Here is a 17,729-nt window from a genome sequence, read left to right as displayed (position 1 = left end):
AGCGTGGGGCTACATGTCAGGGAGCAAATGAAGCGAAGTAAAGGGTTCCCTCTTCCCTGCCAGAGAGGCCAGGCCCGCCTCACGCCGGTGCGAGCTGTGCAGGGCACTCCTCTCTCAGCCACGGTGCCAGGCTCCAGACTGGGCACGCAACCGCGATGGGCCAGCGAGCCTCGGGTTCTGGGACTTTAACTGCTGAGGAAGAGACCCTGTCTCTGCAGGGGCTGCTGGAGGCGCTGCGGGCCACCGCCCTGCCCCCGGGGAAACCTGCTGATGGCGGCGCCAACCCTGCAGAACCCAGCGGAGGACGAGGCAGCCAGCCTGGGTCTTGCTGGCACCTGGAGCCCGGGTGCAGCTGTGGCTGACGGTTGCCCGCGTCCTTCTTAACTACACGCACCAATAAATGCCATTCCTCATCCACGGACGCATTCAGCTTAAGGTGGTTGGAGTTGTGGTCTCTACCACTTGTCACCAAAGGAGTCCTGACCAACGTGGAAGCTAAACTGTTCCCCGAACCTTTAATTGTAAGAAGCAGAACACAAAAGGCTACACAATGCCTGGTTCTTCTTAATGAAACGCCCAGAAGGGGCGAGTCCATGCGATGGAGAGTAGGTGAGTGGTTGCCGGGGGCGGAGGGCTCTGGGCTTCTCCTCGGGGATGAAATGCCCCGGAATCACACGGTGGTGAAGGCTGCCCACGCTGTGACCACGGTTTTCATACTAAAACCACTGACCTGTACACTTTAATTTTGTGGTGCAGACATTGTACCTCAATTTAAGAAACAGAACAAAATTAATTACCGTCATTGGCACTCCCCCAGCGACTGAGTGGGAGCACTTGCGCCCCTCGCTTTCCTTGCCATGAGGGACAGAAGTTACCGAAGCAAAAACTGCAGAAAAGGAAATCGCTTTATTTCCAGGAGATACAAGAGCCGGTGGGATGCCTGGGGAAAGGGTGCTGCTGCAGCCCGCACCGGGGGCCCGGCCACCCAGCTCCCCTCAGCTACAACGCAAGGAGGATCTTGCCAATTAAGGTAAGACAGGATGAGCACAACACTACAGCCCGCTGGGCACGGGGTTCCCTCGTTTGATCTAGAAATTACAGGACAACTGGCGGCAAGGCCCCTGGAGTTGCAGCGCCGCCTCGGCGGCCACGCTTCGCACTATTTACCAGACGACCAGGAGTCATACACTAATTTGGCCGCAACCGCGTCCTCCACCGCCATTCCTGGAAGGACAGAAACTGGGTCACTTTTTGTCAGAACAGCTTTTCCTGGTGCAGCCCTGTCTGTAGTGCTGACTGACGGCACCAGGGCATCAGGACCGTGTCCAGGAAGCGCGGCTCAGAGGGTCTGCGGAGGGCAGGCCCCTGCAGGGAATGTGATGCCCAGCAAGAAACGCCCACCAACTGACTTCCAGTGCCATCCCAGGTTCAGTTCGGGGTCAGGAGCGTTCAGTGCAGGCCCGATGGTAACTGCTGAGGCCTGCGCTGTGGGCTCGGCCTCCTGAGGGGGCAGAAGCGCCGACACAGGGACACAGTGAGCCCGCTGTGTGCCAGCCAGACTTCCTTTACGGACACCAAAGCTGGAACTTCGTATAATGCTCATGTTCTGAAATCTCATTCACACACACAACGCCCCCCCCCCCCGGCCCTCCCCCCTCCCCCGCGGCCCCATTTGAAAATGTAAAAACCATTCCTAGCTTTCAGGTCCCACAAAAATTGGCGGTTTGGCCAGGTTCCGCCCACAGGCTGCAGTGCGCTGGCTCCTGTTCCATCCAAACGCCAACTCCTTCACCTCGAATGGGTATTATTTTCCTCAAGGGCAGGGTGGTTTTATTACCTTCTGTAGCCCAGTACAGAGCCTGACACATCACAGGTGTTTCATATGCACCTGCCATGTGTGTCCATTTCCTTGAGTCTGGTGGGTGGAGAGCTGGCTGAGCCACCCCTGCTGGGCCCGCCTGCAGCCCGGCTGGGCCCCAGGGAGGCTGTGGCCCAGCCAGCAGGAAAAGCAGTCTCTGGTTGGGTCTCCCTGCCATCTCCCTTCAGCTCTCCATCTTCTAACCTCTTTCCCTTTCGCCCCCACCTCTGCAGCAGTTCCAGTGGCATCTGTGTCTAGATGAGACTGCTGGTATGTGCTGTGAGTGAACCACCCTACGCCGCACTTCACACGCACCAAACGCCAGGCGTCCTCAGGCGTCAGGGAGCCCTGCGTGGATCGGTGAGGCCCCCGGAGCGGCAGAGGCACCCACCCCAGGGCTTCCTGTCTCGAGTCCATGGGCACAAGCACGTCACTACGGCACGTAAATAACAGACCCAAATGGCTGAGTCACAACTAGTCCGCCCCGGGGCCTGGTCACTCCTCCCTCCTCCCCCCAGTGGTTAGTGTGCCCGGAGCAATGGCGTTACCCAGAGACTTGAACACCGTGGTCTTCTCACAGAGGGCTGGCTTCACTCCCGCCACCACCTCTCCCAGCTCAGCGAAGATCTCTGCCTGCAAAGCGAGCACACGGGCCGGCCATGCAGCACACGCCTGCCCAGCGGGCTGTACAGCTGGTGGCAGGGGGGCAGCCCGGGAGTGGATAAGAGATGAACCTGATAAACAGACCATCTGTAAACTGGGTGTGGTCAGGACGATGCTTCCCCCTAGAACCCGCTCGGGACCCTCTGCCTGTGTGACACAGCGAATGCCCGCGGCGGGGTGTCCTGCGGGACTCTGGTCAGCAGGAAACGGCATGTGCCTCCCTCAGCACTCACTCTGCAGCCTCTCTGGCTTACGTGCCCCGATCACCAAAGAGAGGGCAGAAGGTGGCCCACCAACGCCATACTTTGTTGGCAACATTGGAGGTTTCAAGGCTCAACAGGCCCCATTTCCTAGGCCCCTGGTAAAGCCAGCAGCCTTTCTCTCCAGGCACAGGAGCAAAAACAGGCCACCAGCAAAATGGCCATGTCATTCTAAAAGGGGATTAGAAATGAGTGAGAGATATTTAGGCTCTGTCACCCCGCAACGAGGTGGGGGTGAATGAGGCCTGGAGCAGGCCAGACGGGGGAAGCCCATGAGCCTAGCCCCCGGCGAGGCCACCAGGAAGCAGCACCAGGAGCAGAGGCTCACCCCCGACAGCAGCACGTCTCCAGACTCCTTGAGGGCTGCCTCCCGGGAGTCCACGTACAGCACGGCGCCCGCCAGGAGCTGGTCGTCCAGCTCTCTCCAGTCCGGTCTGCTGGCTCCCACGGCTAAGGAACAGCACAAGAGACCCTGAGCGCAGACAGGGCCGGGGGTATCAGGGACGCCCCTCCGCGCCAGCAAGACTGAATGAATGCCCATTCACAAGAACAGAGCCTGCCATGTGTGGCATTGCCATTTCCTAGCCCACTCATTCCCTAAAGATTGTGAGGCAACTAAGTGTTCGTCTATCGGGTACCTACCACCTGGGAGATGTGTCACACATATTATTTAGTTCACTTTGTGTCTGGTTCCCATTTAAAAGATGCACTAACTGAGGCTCAAAGCTCAGGTGCTTGCCACAGGTATGTATCTTGTGTGAGTACACCTAAGGCTGAGACAGTGCCGTTCCTTTCAGCCTCTTCCATTTATGGGGGCAGTGACTTTCTTACCCAAACCCTGGCACTTCCTCAGACCCCTGACTGTCTGTTTGGTCTTCGCCATTCCCGCCCCTCACCTCCAACCACTTCTCTCCTAACTGTGACCAGGGAGCCTGGTGCCAGCATCTGGGAGAAGCCAATGCAGAGCAAGCTGGCTCCACCCTAGTGCAAGCTTCATGCCCTCTGCAGCCCAGAGCCTCTCTGCTGACGCCTGCCCGGGTGCATCGGCTATCAGCTAACACAGAGCTGTAACCAAGTGCCTGCAGGGCCATGCAGACAGCCACTATGAGCGAAGCTGTCAGAGGGGCTGGGGACGGTGGAGACCCAAGCATGCAGCAGAAGCAGGCCCTCTGAGGGCCCAGTCACCAGCGAGCTCCGGCTGACTGGGGGGTGGGGAGGGGGAGAATGCAGGCCACTGCTACACTGCTAGCTATTCCAGTTTCTTTTAAACAGAAGCGGGGCATCTATTTGCATGTGTTATTTCTTGATTTTTAGAACATTCAATGGCCCAAGCAAAACACATCTGCTGGCGGGGCCCAGCCCTGGCCCACAGCCAACCCACCTTGGAGAGGTGAGGCTACACCAGCATAAGGCAGCATCATATGCCGCCAGCTTTCCCTGCCAGCCTGCTCCTCTCTCCTGTTCTCCCTTGCCCTAATGCTCAGAGAGAGAGTGGTGTAAAACCCGTGCATCTTGAAGACCGTCTGTGTGAGTTCTCCAGCACAAAGGCACTAACGAAGCTCGTAAATAAACCATCAGATGGTGGGAAACCCCGGCCTCTCAGGCCACCTCTTCTCGTTGCTCTGCTCCCTGGTTCTGAGCAGGACAAGCTCTCAAAGGGTTGGGTGAGGCCACTCGAGCAGATGGAGGTGGGCCAGGCAGCAGAGGCAGGGCTGCTCAGGCTGGCTCTGGCCCTGCTTCAGAGGGGCTAGACTGGGGGAGAGCCAGACCCTGGTTGGTGGAGTGCAGGTGAAAAGGAAAATGGGGGGTGGAGGGGCTTGCAACCTAGTTCAGTATCTGGTTACAACTGTAGTCTTACTTCTCCCACTCTGACTGACTTGGGCGGAGCTGCAGGGACCCTCAGGGGCCACCACAGGAGGAGCTACAGGTCAGAGCCTCCCCAGGAGTTCAGTTCCGGCTTTGGATCCGGAATTCCCCTGGACGAGCAGATCTGCATCTGCGAAATAAAGGTAAACTTTGCTCCCTCAGAGCTGGCTGATTGTTCTCCCGTGCACTCTGCCATAGCGCAGGCAGGATGAGGGAAGTGGAGGGGAGGGGAGGTTGAGCCTGCTCTCAGCCCCGCTGGAAAGCAAGTGCAATCTGCTGTTGGGGCTCCCTGCTGACTGCACCTGCAGCGCACGCTCCTTAGTGGGCCTCTCTGAACTCGTGCACCACGTCTGTCCTGCAGCCAGGAAAACATCAAAGACATCCTGACTCAAAGGGTCTGATGTGAGGAGGCTCTGCAATCACTGGCTTTGAAAATGGAGCATCCATGTGGAAGGGGAGGTGGAGTTTGCTGCCAGGAGCAGAGAAGGTCCCAGGAAACGGACACCTGCACCTACACTGGAAGGAGCCAGCCACCGCCTGCGCCTGGCAGAGGCTGCCACGCTGTCTGCGAGACGGCAGCCTGGACATCACCGTGGTTCCACTCGCGGAAGAGGACCCAGCGGAGCCACACTCAGAAACTGTGAGATAACAAACATGTGCTGTTTTCAGCTGGAAAAAAAAATCAAGTCCGTCTTGCTGAAGATTCAGCTCATGTTCATTTCACCAAGAAGTGGTTTCTTTTGATTTCCCAAATCCTTTTAGGAATGGTCTTACTGTCCACAAAGCCAGGCTCGATACACTTTCCTACCACTGCCTGCCTCCCCCATGGGCCCACATCGTAACACCAGTCCTGCAGCCTCAGACCTTCAATTTGCTTTGCCCATTCCTCACGCGTGCCACGCTTGGTTTCCTTCACAGACTGGCCTTTAGCTGGAACCATCTAATCACTTATCTGTTGACTTTGTTGCTATCTCCCCTCAGGAGAAAGCAGGGACCTTGAGTGTGGTCTCGGTGACCGGCAGCCTCTGCAGCCGTGCCTGGCACAGGGCAGGCATCCAATAAGTGTTTGAGGATGAGTGTGTAATCATGACACTCGCTCTTGCAGGCTCACCTGCCAATGTGTACAGGGATCTCAGGTTCTGAGTTCAGGCATGTGCTTGTCACTAAAACATGGGGCACCGAGAGCATGTTTAAATGCCCTAGTCTCTGCCTGCTCATGCACCAGAATCCAGTCTTCTTACTGAAAACTAATACCGAGTAGCATTTAAGAGCCTCAGTTCAAATCCCAGCTCTGTGGCTAAGGACCTCTGACTTTGAGCAAGTTAGCAAGTGGCTTAATTTCTCTGTGCCTTAGTTACCCCTTTGTAAAAAGGGGTTGTAATAAAAAAGCTCCTACTTCGTGAGGCTGTTGAAAGGACTCAATGACAGGGAGCACACATAAAGAGTTTAGAACAGCACCTGCAATAGCTCCTGCTATCACCCCAGGGCCATTTTATGTTCAGAGGCCCCAGGAATTCCCATGTTCAATATTTTATTTATTTATTCATTTATTCTTTTTTAGAGAGGGAGAGTGAGAGGGACAGAGAGATAGAAACATCGATGAGAGAGAAACATCATAGATCGGCTGCCTTCTGCACGCCCCCTACTTGGGATCAAGCCCACAGCCTGGGTATGTGCCCTGACTGAGAATCGAACTAGTGACTTCCTGGTTCATAGGCTGACACTCACACTGAGCCACACCAGCCAGGCAGAAACTCTTATATATAGAGTTGCACCCATTCAATCACATACCAGAAAGTATTCACATTTCACATTAAATGTCTTTTGTGTTGTAATTAATTTTTTGTAGTTCTAAATGTTAAAAATAAATGAGTCATTTGGCTTTGTCATTTAAACTTCATTACATGAAAAAACTGAGCTGTGACTGGCCAATTGCCATAATGTTACGTTATATAGAAATTCTACTAGTTTCAGGTTTGTGGTTTGGGTTTCATGTTTTAGAGTGAATACTGTTTCTAGGGCTCACAGGTCTCTGAGGCCTGTGTGAAGCTTGGCATGTGGCAGAACACAGTTCTGCAGCTGCGGCCCTTGGTCCAGCCTAGGGGCCAGTCCACCACCAACTACCAGACACCACACCACTTACCATTGATGTGAGCCCCCGGCTTCACCCATTCGCCAAACAAAATGGGCCCTGTTGCCATGGTGACTGTGATGATCACATCGGCACCTGTCACAGCCTCCTGGACGGATGAACAGACCTGCACCTCTCCCGCCACTGTGTCTGCAAACTTCTTGGCATTTTCTTTAGTGCGGTTCCATATCCTCACCTTCGTTGGGGGCAGCAAGAGGGACATGGGTGCCATGAATGTTTGGCTATTTACGTTTCAACGAGCCCAAACATCCCGAGGAAAGCTGAACCCCTCGGGGTCAGGCTGTGCTTATGACCGTAAGTCACCCCAGGAAGAAGGGAAGTTTCATCAAGGAGGCAACATTAATCTGCGCAGACACCTGGCCAGATATTTGAAAATGACCTTCCTCCAGCCCTTCCTTCTTAAAGAAGGGAGTTTTTCTTTGTTTCCTTTTATTTATTTCCTAAAGGCCCATCGTGCACCAGTGGGGTCCCTCAGCCTGCCCTGCACCCTCTCGCAATCAGGACCCCTTGGGGGATGTCAGACTGCCTGCAGGGATCAGGCCAAAACTGGCAGTCTGACATCCCCCAAGGGATGTAGTAGTGCGCAAAGTGTCAGGAGGCTGGGGAGGAGCCCGAGTCCAGGCCGGGCACCGACCAGCTCCCGCTCATCACAGCTCCACTGCGTCTGCCGCCACTGCTCCGTAGCGCTGCCTTGGAGGCGGGAGAGGCTCTCCTTGAAGGAGAACTGCTCAGTGAAGACCTCATAGTGGCTGTAGGCCTGGACCCAAGCCCCCAGGATACATAGCACTTCACTGCTGGGTGGCTTCAAAAACTGTCGCAACTGCACTCGCCAGCTGTAAGCCTGGTGTCTGGTGCCTGTCTGTCAGCTGAGCGGCACTCCTGCTGTGGGAGTGCACTGACCCCTGGTGGTCAGTGCGCATCTTAGTGACTGGTCAACTGGTCGTCCAGTCGTCCGGTCGTTTAGGCTTATATATATATATATATATATATATAGACCTTTTTTATTGAGAGTATTACAGATGTCCCCCATTTTAGGAGAGACATTTTTCAATTCTACATAGGACACACAACATCATTAATGCAATAGCTACTACATAGCCCAATAATTAGCAGAACGACTTCTGGACCTAGATAGGCTTAGACTCAACCCTGCTTTCTCACTTACTTCCCTGGAGTTACTCAACCTCATTTAGCCTAAGTTTTCATGTCTGTAATATGGGAATGATAAAGGAGTCACAGCAGGTTGGGGTTCTCTGTGGCAGGGCTTTGCGTGGAATAACTTGATCTCTGAAGGGCCTGTAGGGAGTTAAAGATCAGAGAGTCTGAGGAGTGAATGGTGCAGTGATGTAATGGGCAAGTGTAGTAGCTACAACTAGATCCCTGGCGGTGGGACTGGACAGCTTGCCTAGCAGATAGCCATGTCTGGAGAGGGGCTGGCAGCCTTCAACTGAAAATGAGACCTAAACAATCTCTCATAAGGAAATATAATGTAGAAATAAACCTGTGTCTACATAAGTTTATCAACCAAGGTTCTGTGCATGCAAATGCAAACCCAATACAATATGCCCAGTCATAAGAGAATGGTTAACCATACCACCCTTCTTGATAGAAAGTTATGCAAATATTATACAAAAATTAAGGAATCTATGAAAGTAGTGATGTTAGAACATTCAATGAAAAGATGGGATATATAACTTTGTATATCTAATATGATTAAAACATAAAATGCTGGTGAGGGAAGGTTGGAAACTGTGAACTGTTGCTGTTTTTAAAATAGACATAAGGGCATTTTTCTGTTGTTCTCGTCCTTATAGTCCACATTTCCCAATTATCCTAAAAACATCATACTTTAAATCAGCCCCAGCACTCTCACACATGTGCAAAAAATAAAAGCAGAATCAAATGTTCCCAGTAGGAAGAGTGAGGCATGTCTGGCGAAAGGTGGGCCCATATCTGGGCTGTAGAAGGGGGTGCTGTAGGATCCTGCTCTCTAGGCCTCTCCCAATTCCTGAATCCATAACCCTGAAGACTTAGACTCCCAGGTTCTCCTAAGAGACGTGTGTGTGTTTGGGGGGGGGGGGGGGGGGGGGGGGGGCACAAAAGGACAAGTGAGGGGACTAGACGACAGATATAATATAGCCCTTTAAACTAACTGCTAGGCTGGCTGCACCCTCAGACAAACCTTGTGAGCTGAGACACTGGGAAGAGGTGATCAGGCCTCCCCACCTCTTTGTTGGACCCAGGAATTCTGGGAAAGTCATTAAAGGATGGTTGAAATGGGACTCTCCCTCACTGTCCAGCACGGCCCTGCTGCAGTGACGGAGCAGACCCCGGCCAGGGCAGCTCCCCAGTGCCCAGCCCTCCCAGGACTTACCTCCTTGAAGGAGAACTGCTCAGTGAAGACCTCATAGTGGCTGTAGGCCTGGACCCCAGCCCCCAGGATGCACAGCACTTCACTGCTGGGTGGCTTCAAAAACTATTTGAGAGAAATGAGAAGGAAAGGCTCACGGAGACATTGCAGCGAGTGAGGAACACATGGAGTTTGAGCCGGGTGGCTCCGCCCACCTTCAACTCCCTCAAGCATGCGCTGGCAGCACCCCTGCCCATCCCTGGGGAACCACCATTTAACTCTCTGTTTTCATGACTTTGGCTTCTTAGATTAAGCCCTAGAGATCTAACACATGGTACAGTGAATATAGACAACATCCTATCTAATAATCCTATCTAATAAAATATTAATATGCAAATTAACCATAACTCCATGACAAAGATGGCGGCGCCCATAGCTGCAGGGCAGGACGCTGGTGGCATCACCCTGACAACATGAGCCCAGCAGGCATTGCCTTGGCGACCCGTGAGCAGGTCACGCGACCCTCAAGCAGGCAAGCAGGCCGCAGGCAGCCCCCAGCAGGGCCTGCTTGTGGGTCGCTGCAGCGTCCTGTTTGGCCAGCAGGCAGCCCCCAGCAGGGCCTGCTCCCAGTCACCATGGCGATCCGCGAGCAGGAAAGCGCGGCCCGCAGGCAGCACCCAGCAGGGCCTGCTCCTGGTCGTCGCGGTGATCCATGAGCAGGCAATCGCGGCCGGCAGGCAGCACCCCACCCTGGCCATAGCTCAAGGGAGAGAACAACACGCAGGCGAGGCCAGGAGCCTGAAAGATCAACACAGAGGGGCGCCTTCTCCAAGCCTCCACAGTGTGGCTGGGGCCAGGCCCGCAGCAGACACACACACACACACACACACACACACACACACACACACACGGTGCCTGCTCTGAGCCTCCGATGCGGCTGGGGGCAGGCCCCCAGTGGACACACACACACGGCGCCTGCTCTGAGCCTCTGCTGCCAGACTGTGGCCATCAGTAGGGCATCCACTGAGGGCTCCGGGACTGTGATAGGGGCAGGCTGGGCTGAAGGACCCCCACCCCCCATTGCACAAATTTCGTGCACCGGGCCTCTAGTTGTATTATAATCATCAAACTTGCAAAAAGACTAGAACTTAATCATTGTAACCACTGAAAAGAAAGGATCTATATATATAAAAGCCAAATGACTGGAACAACGGAATGACTGGAACGACTGAAATGACCGGTCGCTATGACGAGCACTGTATCAGCCAACCAGCCTGATCGGGGTCCTAATTGGCCTGCCCCAACCTCCCACAGCCCCTCCCCCAGATCAGGGGCAGGGCCGGTCAGCCAACCTCCTGCAGTCCCTCCCTCCAGCTGGCCCTGCCCCTGATCGAACCCCCCTACCCCGATTGGGGACAGGGCTGACAGCCAACCTCCCGGCCTCTCCTCCCAGCTGGCCTGGCCCCCATTGACCCCACCCCCCATCTCTCAACCTGATTGGGGATGAGGCTGGCCAGCCAACCTCCATGTCCCCTCCCCCCCGCCGGCCTGGCCCTGATGGCCCCATCAGACCCCACCCATGCACAAATTCATGTACCAGGCCTCTAGTAATGATATAACATGATAGAAGTGCTAACTATCGCTCAGTGGCAATCATATTACAATATATAAATGTGCTAAATTAACATGTTGTGCCCCTTACATTTACAGTGTTAGGTGACAAACATATTTTTAAAAAATCTCTTGGGAAATCAAGGAGGTGTCATTTTGTGTTTCTGTTCCTCTCAGGAGAATAGGAGAGAAAGAAGGCGCCTTCACTGAGCACCTAATATATGCCAACACTTTGCCTGCACAACCTCATTTAGTCCAGACAATGACTGCGTGAGCTAGACCCTTCTATTCTATCTTCCTCTTACAGGTGAAGAAAGTGAGGCCAGAGCAGACCGGTAACTTGCCCAGGGCCCCACAACTACCACTTGGGTGGTGGAGTGCTAAACCCACAGCTTTCCTTCTCCAAAGCCCGCATTCCTTCTGATGCTACCCCCTCTTAGGGACGTGAAAAGCCACGCCCAGGCCTCAGAGCTCCCGGGTGCTAAGTGCTGCCTGGAGATGTGCCCTCCAGACCCAGTCTCGGCTGTATTTGCTAAGCCTGTCCCTGTTTGTCTTTTCTCAGCCCGTACCACTTTAAAGCAGAATGTGGAGCTGGCATTTGTGGCACAGACTGAGGGTGTGTGTGCGCGCGCGCGCGCGCGCGCGTGTGTGTGTGTGTGTGTGTGTGTGTGTGTGTGTCGGCGCATGGGGTTCTCATCAATTCATAGCATGTCAGCTCTTCAGTGAAACCTTTCTTACCTCTGACAGCACTTATAAATGCGTTTGCTTGTAATGACCTACAGGCCCATGAGGACAGGAGCTGCCTTGTTTGCACAGAATTGGCCCTAGGGCAGGGTTTCTTGACCTCGGGACTACTGACATTTGGGCTGGACCACTGCTGGCGGGAGGTGGGTGGGCGGGCTGCCCTGTGCATCACAGGGTGTTTGGAAGCATCCTGGCCTCTGTCCATTAGGTGCTGGCAGCACCTCCATCCATGCACCCCACCTCTGACAATCAAAACTGTCTCCAGATGCTCAGTGCCCCGGGGCAGGTGGCACGGCTGTCCTGGGTTAAAAACCACTGGCTTAAAGGAAGGACACCAGTTTGTAAAGTAAGACCCCGTTCTGTCTTTTCTCTATTTTATTTAGCAAAATTTCGGCTCTGGGGTCTGGTCTTTCCTACAATGCTGATTACTGAGATTCTGGAGTGTCACCTTAATGTACCAGTCTTCTTAACATTAATTACCGGCCAAAGGAGGCTCAGAAACCTTACCAGGTGCTCACCTCCCTTATGGCTGCAGGAGGGATACCACTCCCGACACAAGCTATTGTCACAGAATCTGCTTTGAAAAGGTTTCAAAATGACCGATATCCACAGGCCAGTGCCCAATCAGGAGACCTGGGTGATCTTTCCTCCACTAACCCACTGCTTCTGTTCTCAGCTAATAGCAATCTATTTCTGGGAGTAAGCCTGGGCTTCGGACATTGCAGTGCCCTGGAAAAGTGACCCTCGTCCTCTGAAACTAAATGTCTAATTCTGAGGGGTCACCTTACTCAATCATTTGTTGCCTTGAGGGTAACGTTATAATTGATGTATCTTTTTGTAAACAGTATAATGTTTATAAGATTTATTGAATCATAGCAGGATTCGCCACGCCTCAGTCTTTTCCTGTAAGCATGCAGATCATTAAAAACACGTATATGAATCTGCTGGGCTTCTCACTCACAGAGTCGGCAAGCCTGTGTTTCACTGGCATTTGATAAGGCCTCTCAGTCTGGCTCTCCTACCTCCCCAGCCCCCTCATGCCACGGGAGTCTGACCTCCAGCCACACCCGCCTCCTGGCAGCTTCCCAGGCACCTATGCCTCTGTCCCCACAGGGCCTTGGCCCAGGCTCCTTCCTCTTCCTGCCCCTCGCGAGTAACTCCTTTTCTCCTTCAAATCTCAGCTCAGATACCCCTCACCCAGGAACAGCATTCCCCAATCCACCCCGTTGTACACTCTCATAGCTCTTCACCCCTTTCGTTCAGTGTATGTGGCAGGGCTGTAGCTTCACATTTATTGGTGTGATCTTTGCGTAATGTCTCCCCAAACGGACTTGGAGCTCCTTGACGGCAGGCACTGTGTCTAGTTTTACTTAACCATTCTAGGCCCCATGCTGAGCACAGGCCTGGAGCGGATGGGCACTCTAATATTTGTTGAGTAAACACATGCCAAGCATAAACCTTGCTAGAGTGTCGCCGGGGGAAAGCACACCAGAGTCCCCAACTCAGGTTCTGTGCGATGCAAATGCAAAGCAGGTACAGGTCCCCGGCCTGAGAACTCCAATACGTGTCCTCCGGAAGCCTGGGTGAGAGAAGAGGTGAGGGAGAAAACGCCGCACTCTCCCAGAGCAAGGAGCAGAACAGACCCTTTGTTCCTTACAGAGTAATCTACCTGCCCCCTGCCGGGGAAGAGGGGAAGGGAGCCCTGAGGCCACAGCCTCGGGCTTGGGAGCGCATGTTCCTGTCAATGCAATGGCACCTGGAAGGAGAGGTGGTCTAGAAGCCTTTGGTTCCCAAGCTGCTTGATCATCAGCATCAACCAGAGACTTTTAAAAAACGAGGTTCTCGGGCCCGCCCTCAGCGGCTTCGACCAGGGTTTGGGGAACACAGTCCCCAGGTAACGCTGTTGCACAGCTTGGGTTGGACACCACCGATAGGGGACAAGACCAGGCAGCCCTGGCAGACCCACAGCTACGTGTGTGTGTGTGACGTCGGGGCGGGGGGACATCTCCATCCTCTGTGCACTCAGCGAGGCCAGTGATACCTGCTCTGCCTCCCTCACTGAATCCCGAGTGAAGGCGAGACGGGCTGGGGAGGGCTTTGGAAAAGACCCGCATCCTTCACCCATGGGAAGCAGTGCCGCCTGTCACTCTGTTCCTAAGTCAGCAACGAGCGCTGCCAAGGCAGCCCCTGTGTTATTTCGCTTTGAACTGGGTCCGGGTAGGATTTTTAAAAACCAGTTCAGCAAGGCGTGTGCTTAGGTTCCCTTCCTGTACAATGGCCAGTTAATCCTCGTTTTCTTCACTCCGCATCAGCACACACACAGCCTGCCCGCCTGGTCTCCGCCGGCCAGCCGCTGCCAGATCCCATTTCCTTCACACTCAGGCCTCTAGCCCCACGTTCCCAGACCTTTTCCACTTGACTGCCAACATGACAGTCCCCACAGCCGTCGTCCAGGGCTGGTAACTCACCTCTGAAAATCCTGCTTTTGCTGTAGGAAGCCCTGCAGCTGCTGGGAACACGCCCCACTCCCAGAGCCTCCCCCTCCCACCCCACTCACTGGCTTCCTTCAGTCTTTACCCAGATGTCACCTCCGCAGTGAAGTCTTTTCTGGATAATTTAAAATGTAACCCCTTCCCAATAACTTTGATTCTGCTTTAGTTTCAAATATTAATGTACTATTTGTTTTTTTTTTTTGTTGGCGGTGGCAGTGTTGTTGTTTTTAAAGCAAATCCTGGCATGTTATTAAACTCAAAAGAGGTTGCTTGTTTGCTAACTATCTCAGCAAATCATACTGTGTTTGTGTCCCTCTGCTTTGTTCGCTGCCATCCCCGACTGCGCAGGCGCAGGCCTCAGTAAGTCCGGCTGACCAGCAGGAGTCGGTCCGGCTCGCTCCCTGCTTCCTGTGCAGCATGGCTCTGGCCTCTGAGCAACCATAGATTTACCAGAAACAGTAGTGCAGGGGCAAAAGCAGTCTTGGGAGTCAAAGGGGTCAAATTTTAAATTCTTTCTCTGCCGCCCAGTAGCTCTGTGATCCTCTCTGAACCCATTCCCTGTAACTGGCAAATATAGGCAATCACATCTCCTTTACAAGATTGAGGTGAACATCAGGAATAATGCATGTCAGGTACCTGGAATCTGGCCAGGCTCCTTAAGTGGTAGCTAATAAAGCTGTGAATTATTGCGCTCACCTGACACCCCATATCTGGCGTGCAGAGTCCCAGCTTTGTTCGTAAGAAGACCAAGATAAGTCCCCCACTTCTCCCTTAGACATGCAAGCTTGAAGCACCCACCGCCCCCCCCGCCCCACCAGCTCAGCCCACGCTCACCTTGGTGGCGATGGCAGACACGGCTGCTGTTCTCTTTGCAGTTATGACATTTCCATCCATGACCTTGGAAGGAAGGACAGACAGCGAGCACGGAGCACCCACCCACCACGTTCGTGGAGAGAGGGCACTCTAGAAGCGTCGCCCGAGAAGGCGCTATTGTGCCCAGTAAAGTGAAGGCTCATTTGTTACACCTGGACCCAACTCTTCCACTTCTGAGACATGCGACTTTGAACACACATCTTAACCATCCCCTAAGCACTATTTTCCTCCCTGTGAAAACAAATCCTCGGCGCCACTGTCCTCTGTGTCTGCCATCCATCTCCCTTGGTCCTCACCAGGCAGTACCAGTGTTCCTGTTTTATAGACAAGAAAGGAGCCAGCGCTGAGCAGACCAGGAAGGGTCCACGGCCCACCTGTAGCTGGAAAGCCTGGGCTGGGCCCGCTTCCCTGAGAGCCACTGTTGGCAGGCAGCATGGGTGTCAACGCCACCGGATGAGCTAGAGCAGGGGTGGGCAAACCTTTTGACTCGAGGGCCACAATAGGTTCTTAAATTGGACTGGAGGGCCAGAACAAAAGCATGGATGGAGTGTTTGTGTGAACTAATATAAATTCAAAGTAAACATCTTTACATAAAAGGGTACGGTCTTCTTTTTTTTTTTTAGTTTTATTCATTTCAAACGGGCCGGATCCGGCCCACGGGCCGTAGTTTGCCCACAGCTGAGCTAGAGTCTCTTCTCAGAGGAGGAACGAACAGTCAGGTTTCCTGGGAAGTAGGAGATTCAGGGAGAAGCTAAGGACCCAGGGTAGGTTTGGGTGGACTGTGGAGAGTGTCTGATGGGGCCTCAGCTGCCTGGCATCACAGGCGCCTGCGGGCAGGGCACGGGCCTGGGGGGCACAGAGCATGGGCCTGCATGTGGCATGGGCATTGCTGGGTCTCTCACTAACCAGCCGTGTGGCCTCAGACACAGTGGCTCAGGACCTCAATGGGAACTTGGGGGGCGGGGGACGGGGCTAACAAGAAACCCTCAGGGAGGAATGGTGGCAGAATTGAATGAGGGAAGTTTCTCCTGCCCCGCACCTGCTCAGGGCTCAGTAGGCGGCAGTTAGGACGGTGATGGAGGGCAACAGGCCCTGGACTTGCACTGAGTGCCTCTGAAGTCCCTTACTACCACCTCAGCCTGGGTAAGCGGGGCCTGTTCCGCCCCCCTTTATTGAATAAGATATTACAAATGTGTCCTTATCCCCCCAATGTCCCCTCATCCCCCCAATCCCGCCCTCACCCTCACCCCTGTTGCCCACATCCATCACTTATGCTGATACGCATGCACACAAGTCCTTCGGCTGCCTGCTGTTTTATGACTCTTTCCCTCATCTGCAAAATGGGGGCACCTGGTAGGATGGTTTTGAGTGGAGTGTTCAGAACAGGCCTGCACTTAGGGTGCTCACGGGGTGCTCTCTCTCTGCCTACACTCCCATTCAATGATAAAACAGCACACTGGGTGCCCTCGGAAAGGCTTGGGGGCTACAGGACCCCCTTCTCCCGCCAATACAGAGCGGCACTGCACGCACACTTGCACACTTTCTCGCTCAGGAGCTGCTCTGCTGTGCACCGGAGCCACTGGTCTGGGCCGGAGGGTGGCCAGCTGACTGCTCCCCAGCCGCAGCCTGGGAGCGGCGGGGGTCTGTGCGGTCTCCAGACGGTCCCGTCGAAGACCCCCGGTCACAGACACCCTCCCCGGTCGCAGCCGTCACTCAGAGGCCCGTGCGGTCGTCACCGAGACCTCGAGACCCCGGCTCAGGGCCCGGCCCGCCCGCCCGCCCGCCCGCGGGGCGCTCACCGCCAGGAGGGCGCCGGTGCTGGGCTCCAGGAGCAGCACGGTGGCCTGGTGCGAGGGCCCGGCGGGGGCAGCGCGGGGGCCCTCGTAGAAAGTGACCAGCTTCGTGGCCAAGGCGTCCTCCGCAGCACTATAGGCCGGCATGACCCCCAGGAACCTGCGGGGGGCAAGGCTTCAACCCCGCCCACACCCCAACGCTGCCCCCCTCCCCGCCCGGCCTCCCCTCCTCCCCTCCCCCTCCCCGCCGCCGGGCCCAGGGCAGCGCCCACAGCACGTTCTAGAGTCCAGTTCTGCCGCCTACTGGCCGGGAACCCGGGGCACGTCCTGCCCGCCCGTCAGGGCTGTTGGGTAAACAAGGGGACTGACTCCCTAGAGTGCGCCAGGGCGGCGCAGCGGTGGTCCGCGCCCTTAGACAAGCCCCCTCCTCCCCGTCCCCCCCTCGCCTCCGCCCCGCCCTCCTCCTTCCCCCGCTTTCCCCTCTTCCTCTCTCCTCCTCCTCCTCCTCCCCCCCCCCCCCCCCCCCGGCTCTCCAGCCCCGCGGGCTTCGCACTCACCCCCGGTGCCTGGCCACCGGCACCACGGTGCGCACCGGCTGCGCGACGCCCCCCGCGTGGCCGCTGGAGAAGTTGGCCAGGGCCGCCTCCAGGGGCGCGAGGAGGCGACTGCAGCCACCGAGGTGGCGCTGGACCTCGGCCGCGCTCAGGAACACGGGCGCCGCGCTCATCCCGCCGCCGCCGGCCGCCCGCTAACCGCCGCCCGCTCCCCGCGGCCCTACGAGCTCCCGCGGCGGGCACCGCCCCGGGGCGGGGCGCGGCCGGTCCCCACCCACCCGCGCGGAGCTTCTGTGGCGGCGGAGGCCCGTCCCCGCTTCACGCTCCGCCCGGGTAAGGAGCGCAGTCGCCGTCCTCCCCAGAGCCGGGCGCCGCCGCTCTCCTCGCACCCTCCGCTGTCGGCCTTCTCTGCCCCCGCCTGGGAAGCGAGAGACAGGGGGTGGGAGCGACGACGGCGGGGCTCCCCCCTGCTAATGTTTGCAGTCTGCCGGGAGATTTTGTTGCTATTGATGA

General features: G+C 55.4%; 1 protein-coding gene across 2 annotated transcripts; it reads right to left on the bottom strand.

Moving 5' to 3' along the window:
• Window positions 1-887: 887 nt before the first annotated feature.
• Window positions 888-17,480, bottom strand: CRYM (crystallin mu). Of its 2 annotated transcripts, XM_036310100.1 has the most exons (8): window positions 17,220-17,467; window positions 16,669-16,822; window positions 14,831-14,893; window positions 9,174-9,275; window positions 6,791-6,974; window positions 3,110-3,231; window positions 2,407-2,491; window positions 888-1,224 (listed from the first exon to the last, which is right to left on the bottom strand). In XM_036310100.1, the coding sequence occupies exons 1-8, from the start codon at window positions 17,387-17,389 to the stop codon at window positions 1,160-1,162; spliced, it is 945 nt and encodes a 314-aa protein (XP_036165993.1). In that variant the 5' UTR covers window positions 17,390-17,467; the 3' UTR covers window positions 888-1,159. The 2 variants fall into 2 exon arrangements, with proteins under 2 accessions (XP_036165993.1, XP_036165995.1); XM_036310102.1 differs by lacking the exons at window positions 888-1,224; window positions 2,407-2,491; window positions 3,110-3,231 and adding an exon at window positions 4,784-5,285 and having other exon boundaries at window positions 17,220-17,480.
• Between the last annotated feature and the right edge of the window lie 249 nt (window positions 17,481-17,729).

The sequence above is a fragment of the Myotis myotis genome, unplaced genomic scaffold (genome assembly GCF_014108235.1).
Source record: "Myotis myotis isolate mMyoMyo1 unplaced genomic scaffold, mMyoMyo1.p scaffold_m19_p_5, whole genome shotgun sequence".
In the NCBI taxonomy this organism is placed as follows: domain Eukaryota; kingdom Metazoa; phylum Chordata; class Mammalia; order Chiroptera; family Vespertilionidae; genus Myotis; species Myotis myotis.
This window is presented reverse-complemented; position numbering and strand designations above follow the sequence as displayed.

Bases quoted from the DNA above. Each gene is read 5' to 3' on its own strand.
- CRYM (XM_036310100.1), bottom strand. From the start codon at position 17,389: ATGAGCGCGGCGCCCGTGTTCCTGAGCGCGGCCGAGGTCCAGCGCCAC. The intron at 16,823-17,219 runs GTGAGTGCGAAG...TGCCCCCCGCAG, and splicing joins CCGGTGGCCAGGCACCGGGG to GTTCCTGGGGGTCATGCCGG. The intron at 9,276-14,830 runs GTGAGCGTGGGC...TCTCTCAAATAG, and splicing joins TGTCTGCCATCGCCACCAAG to TTTTTGAAGCCACCCAGCAG.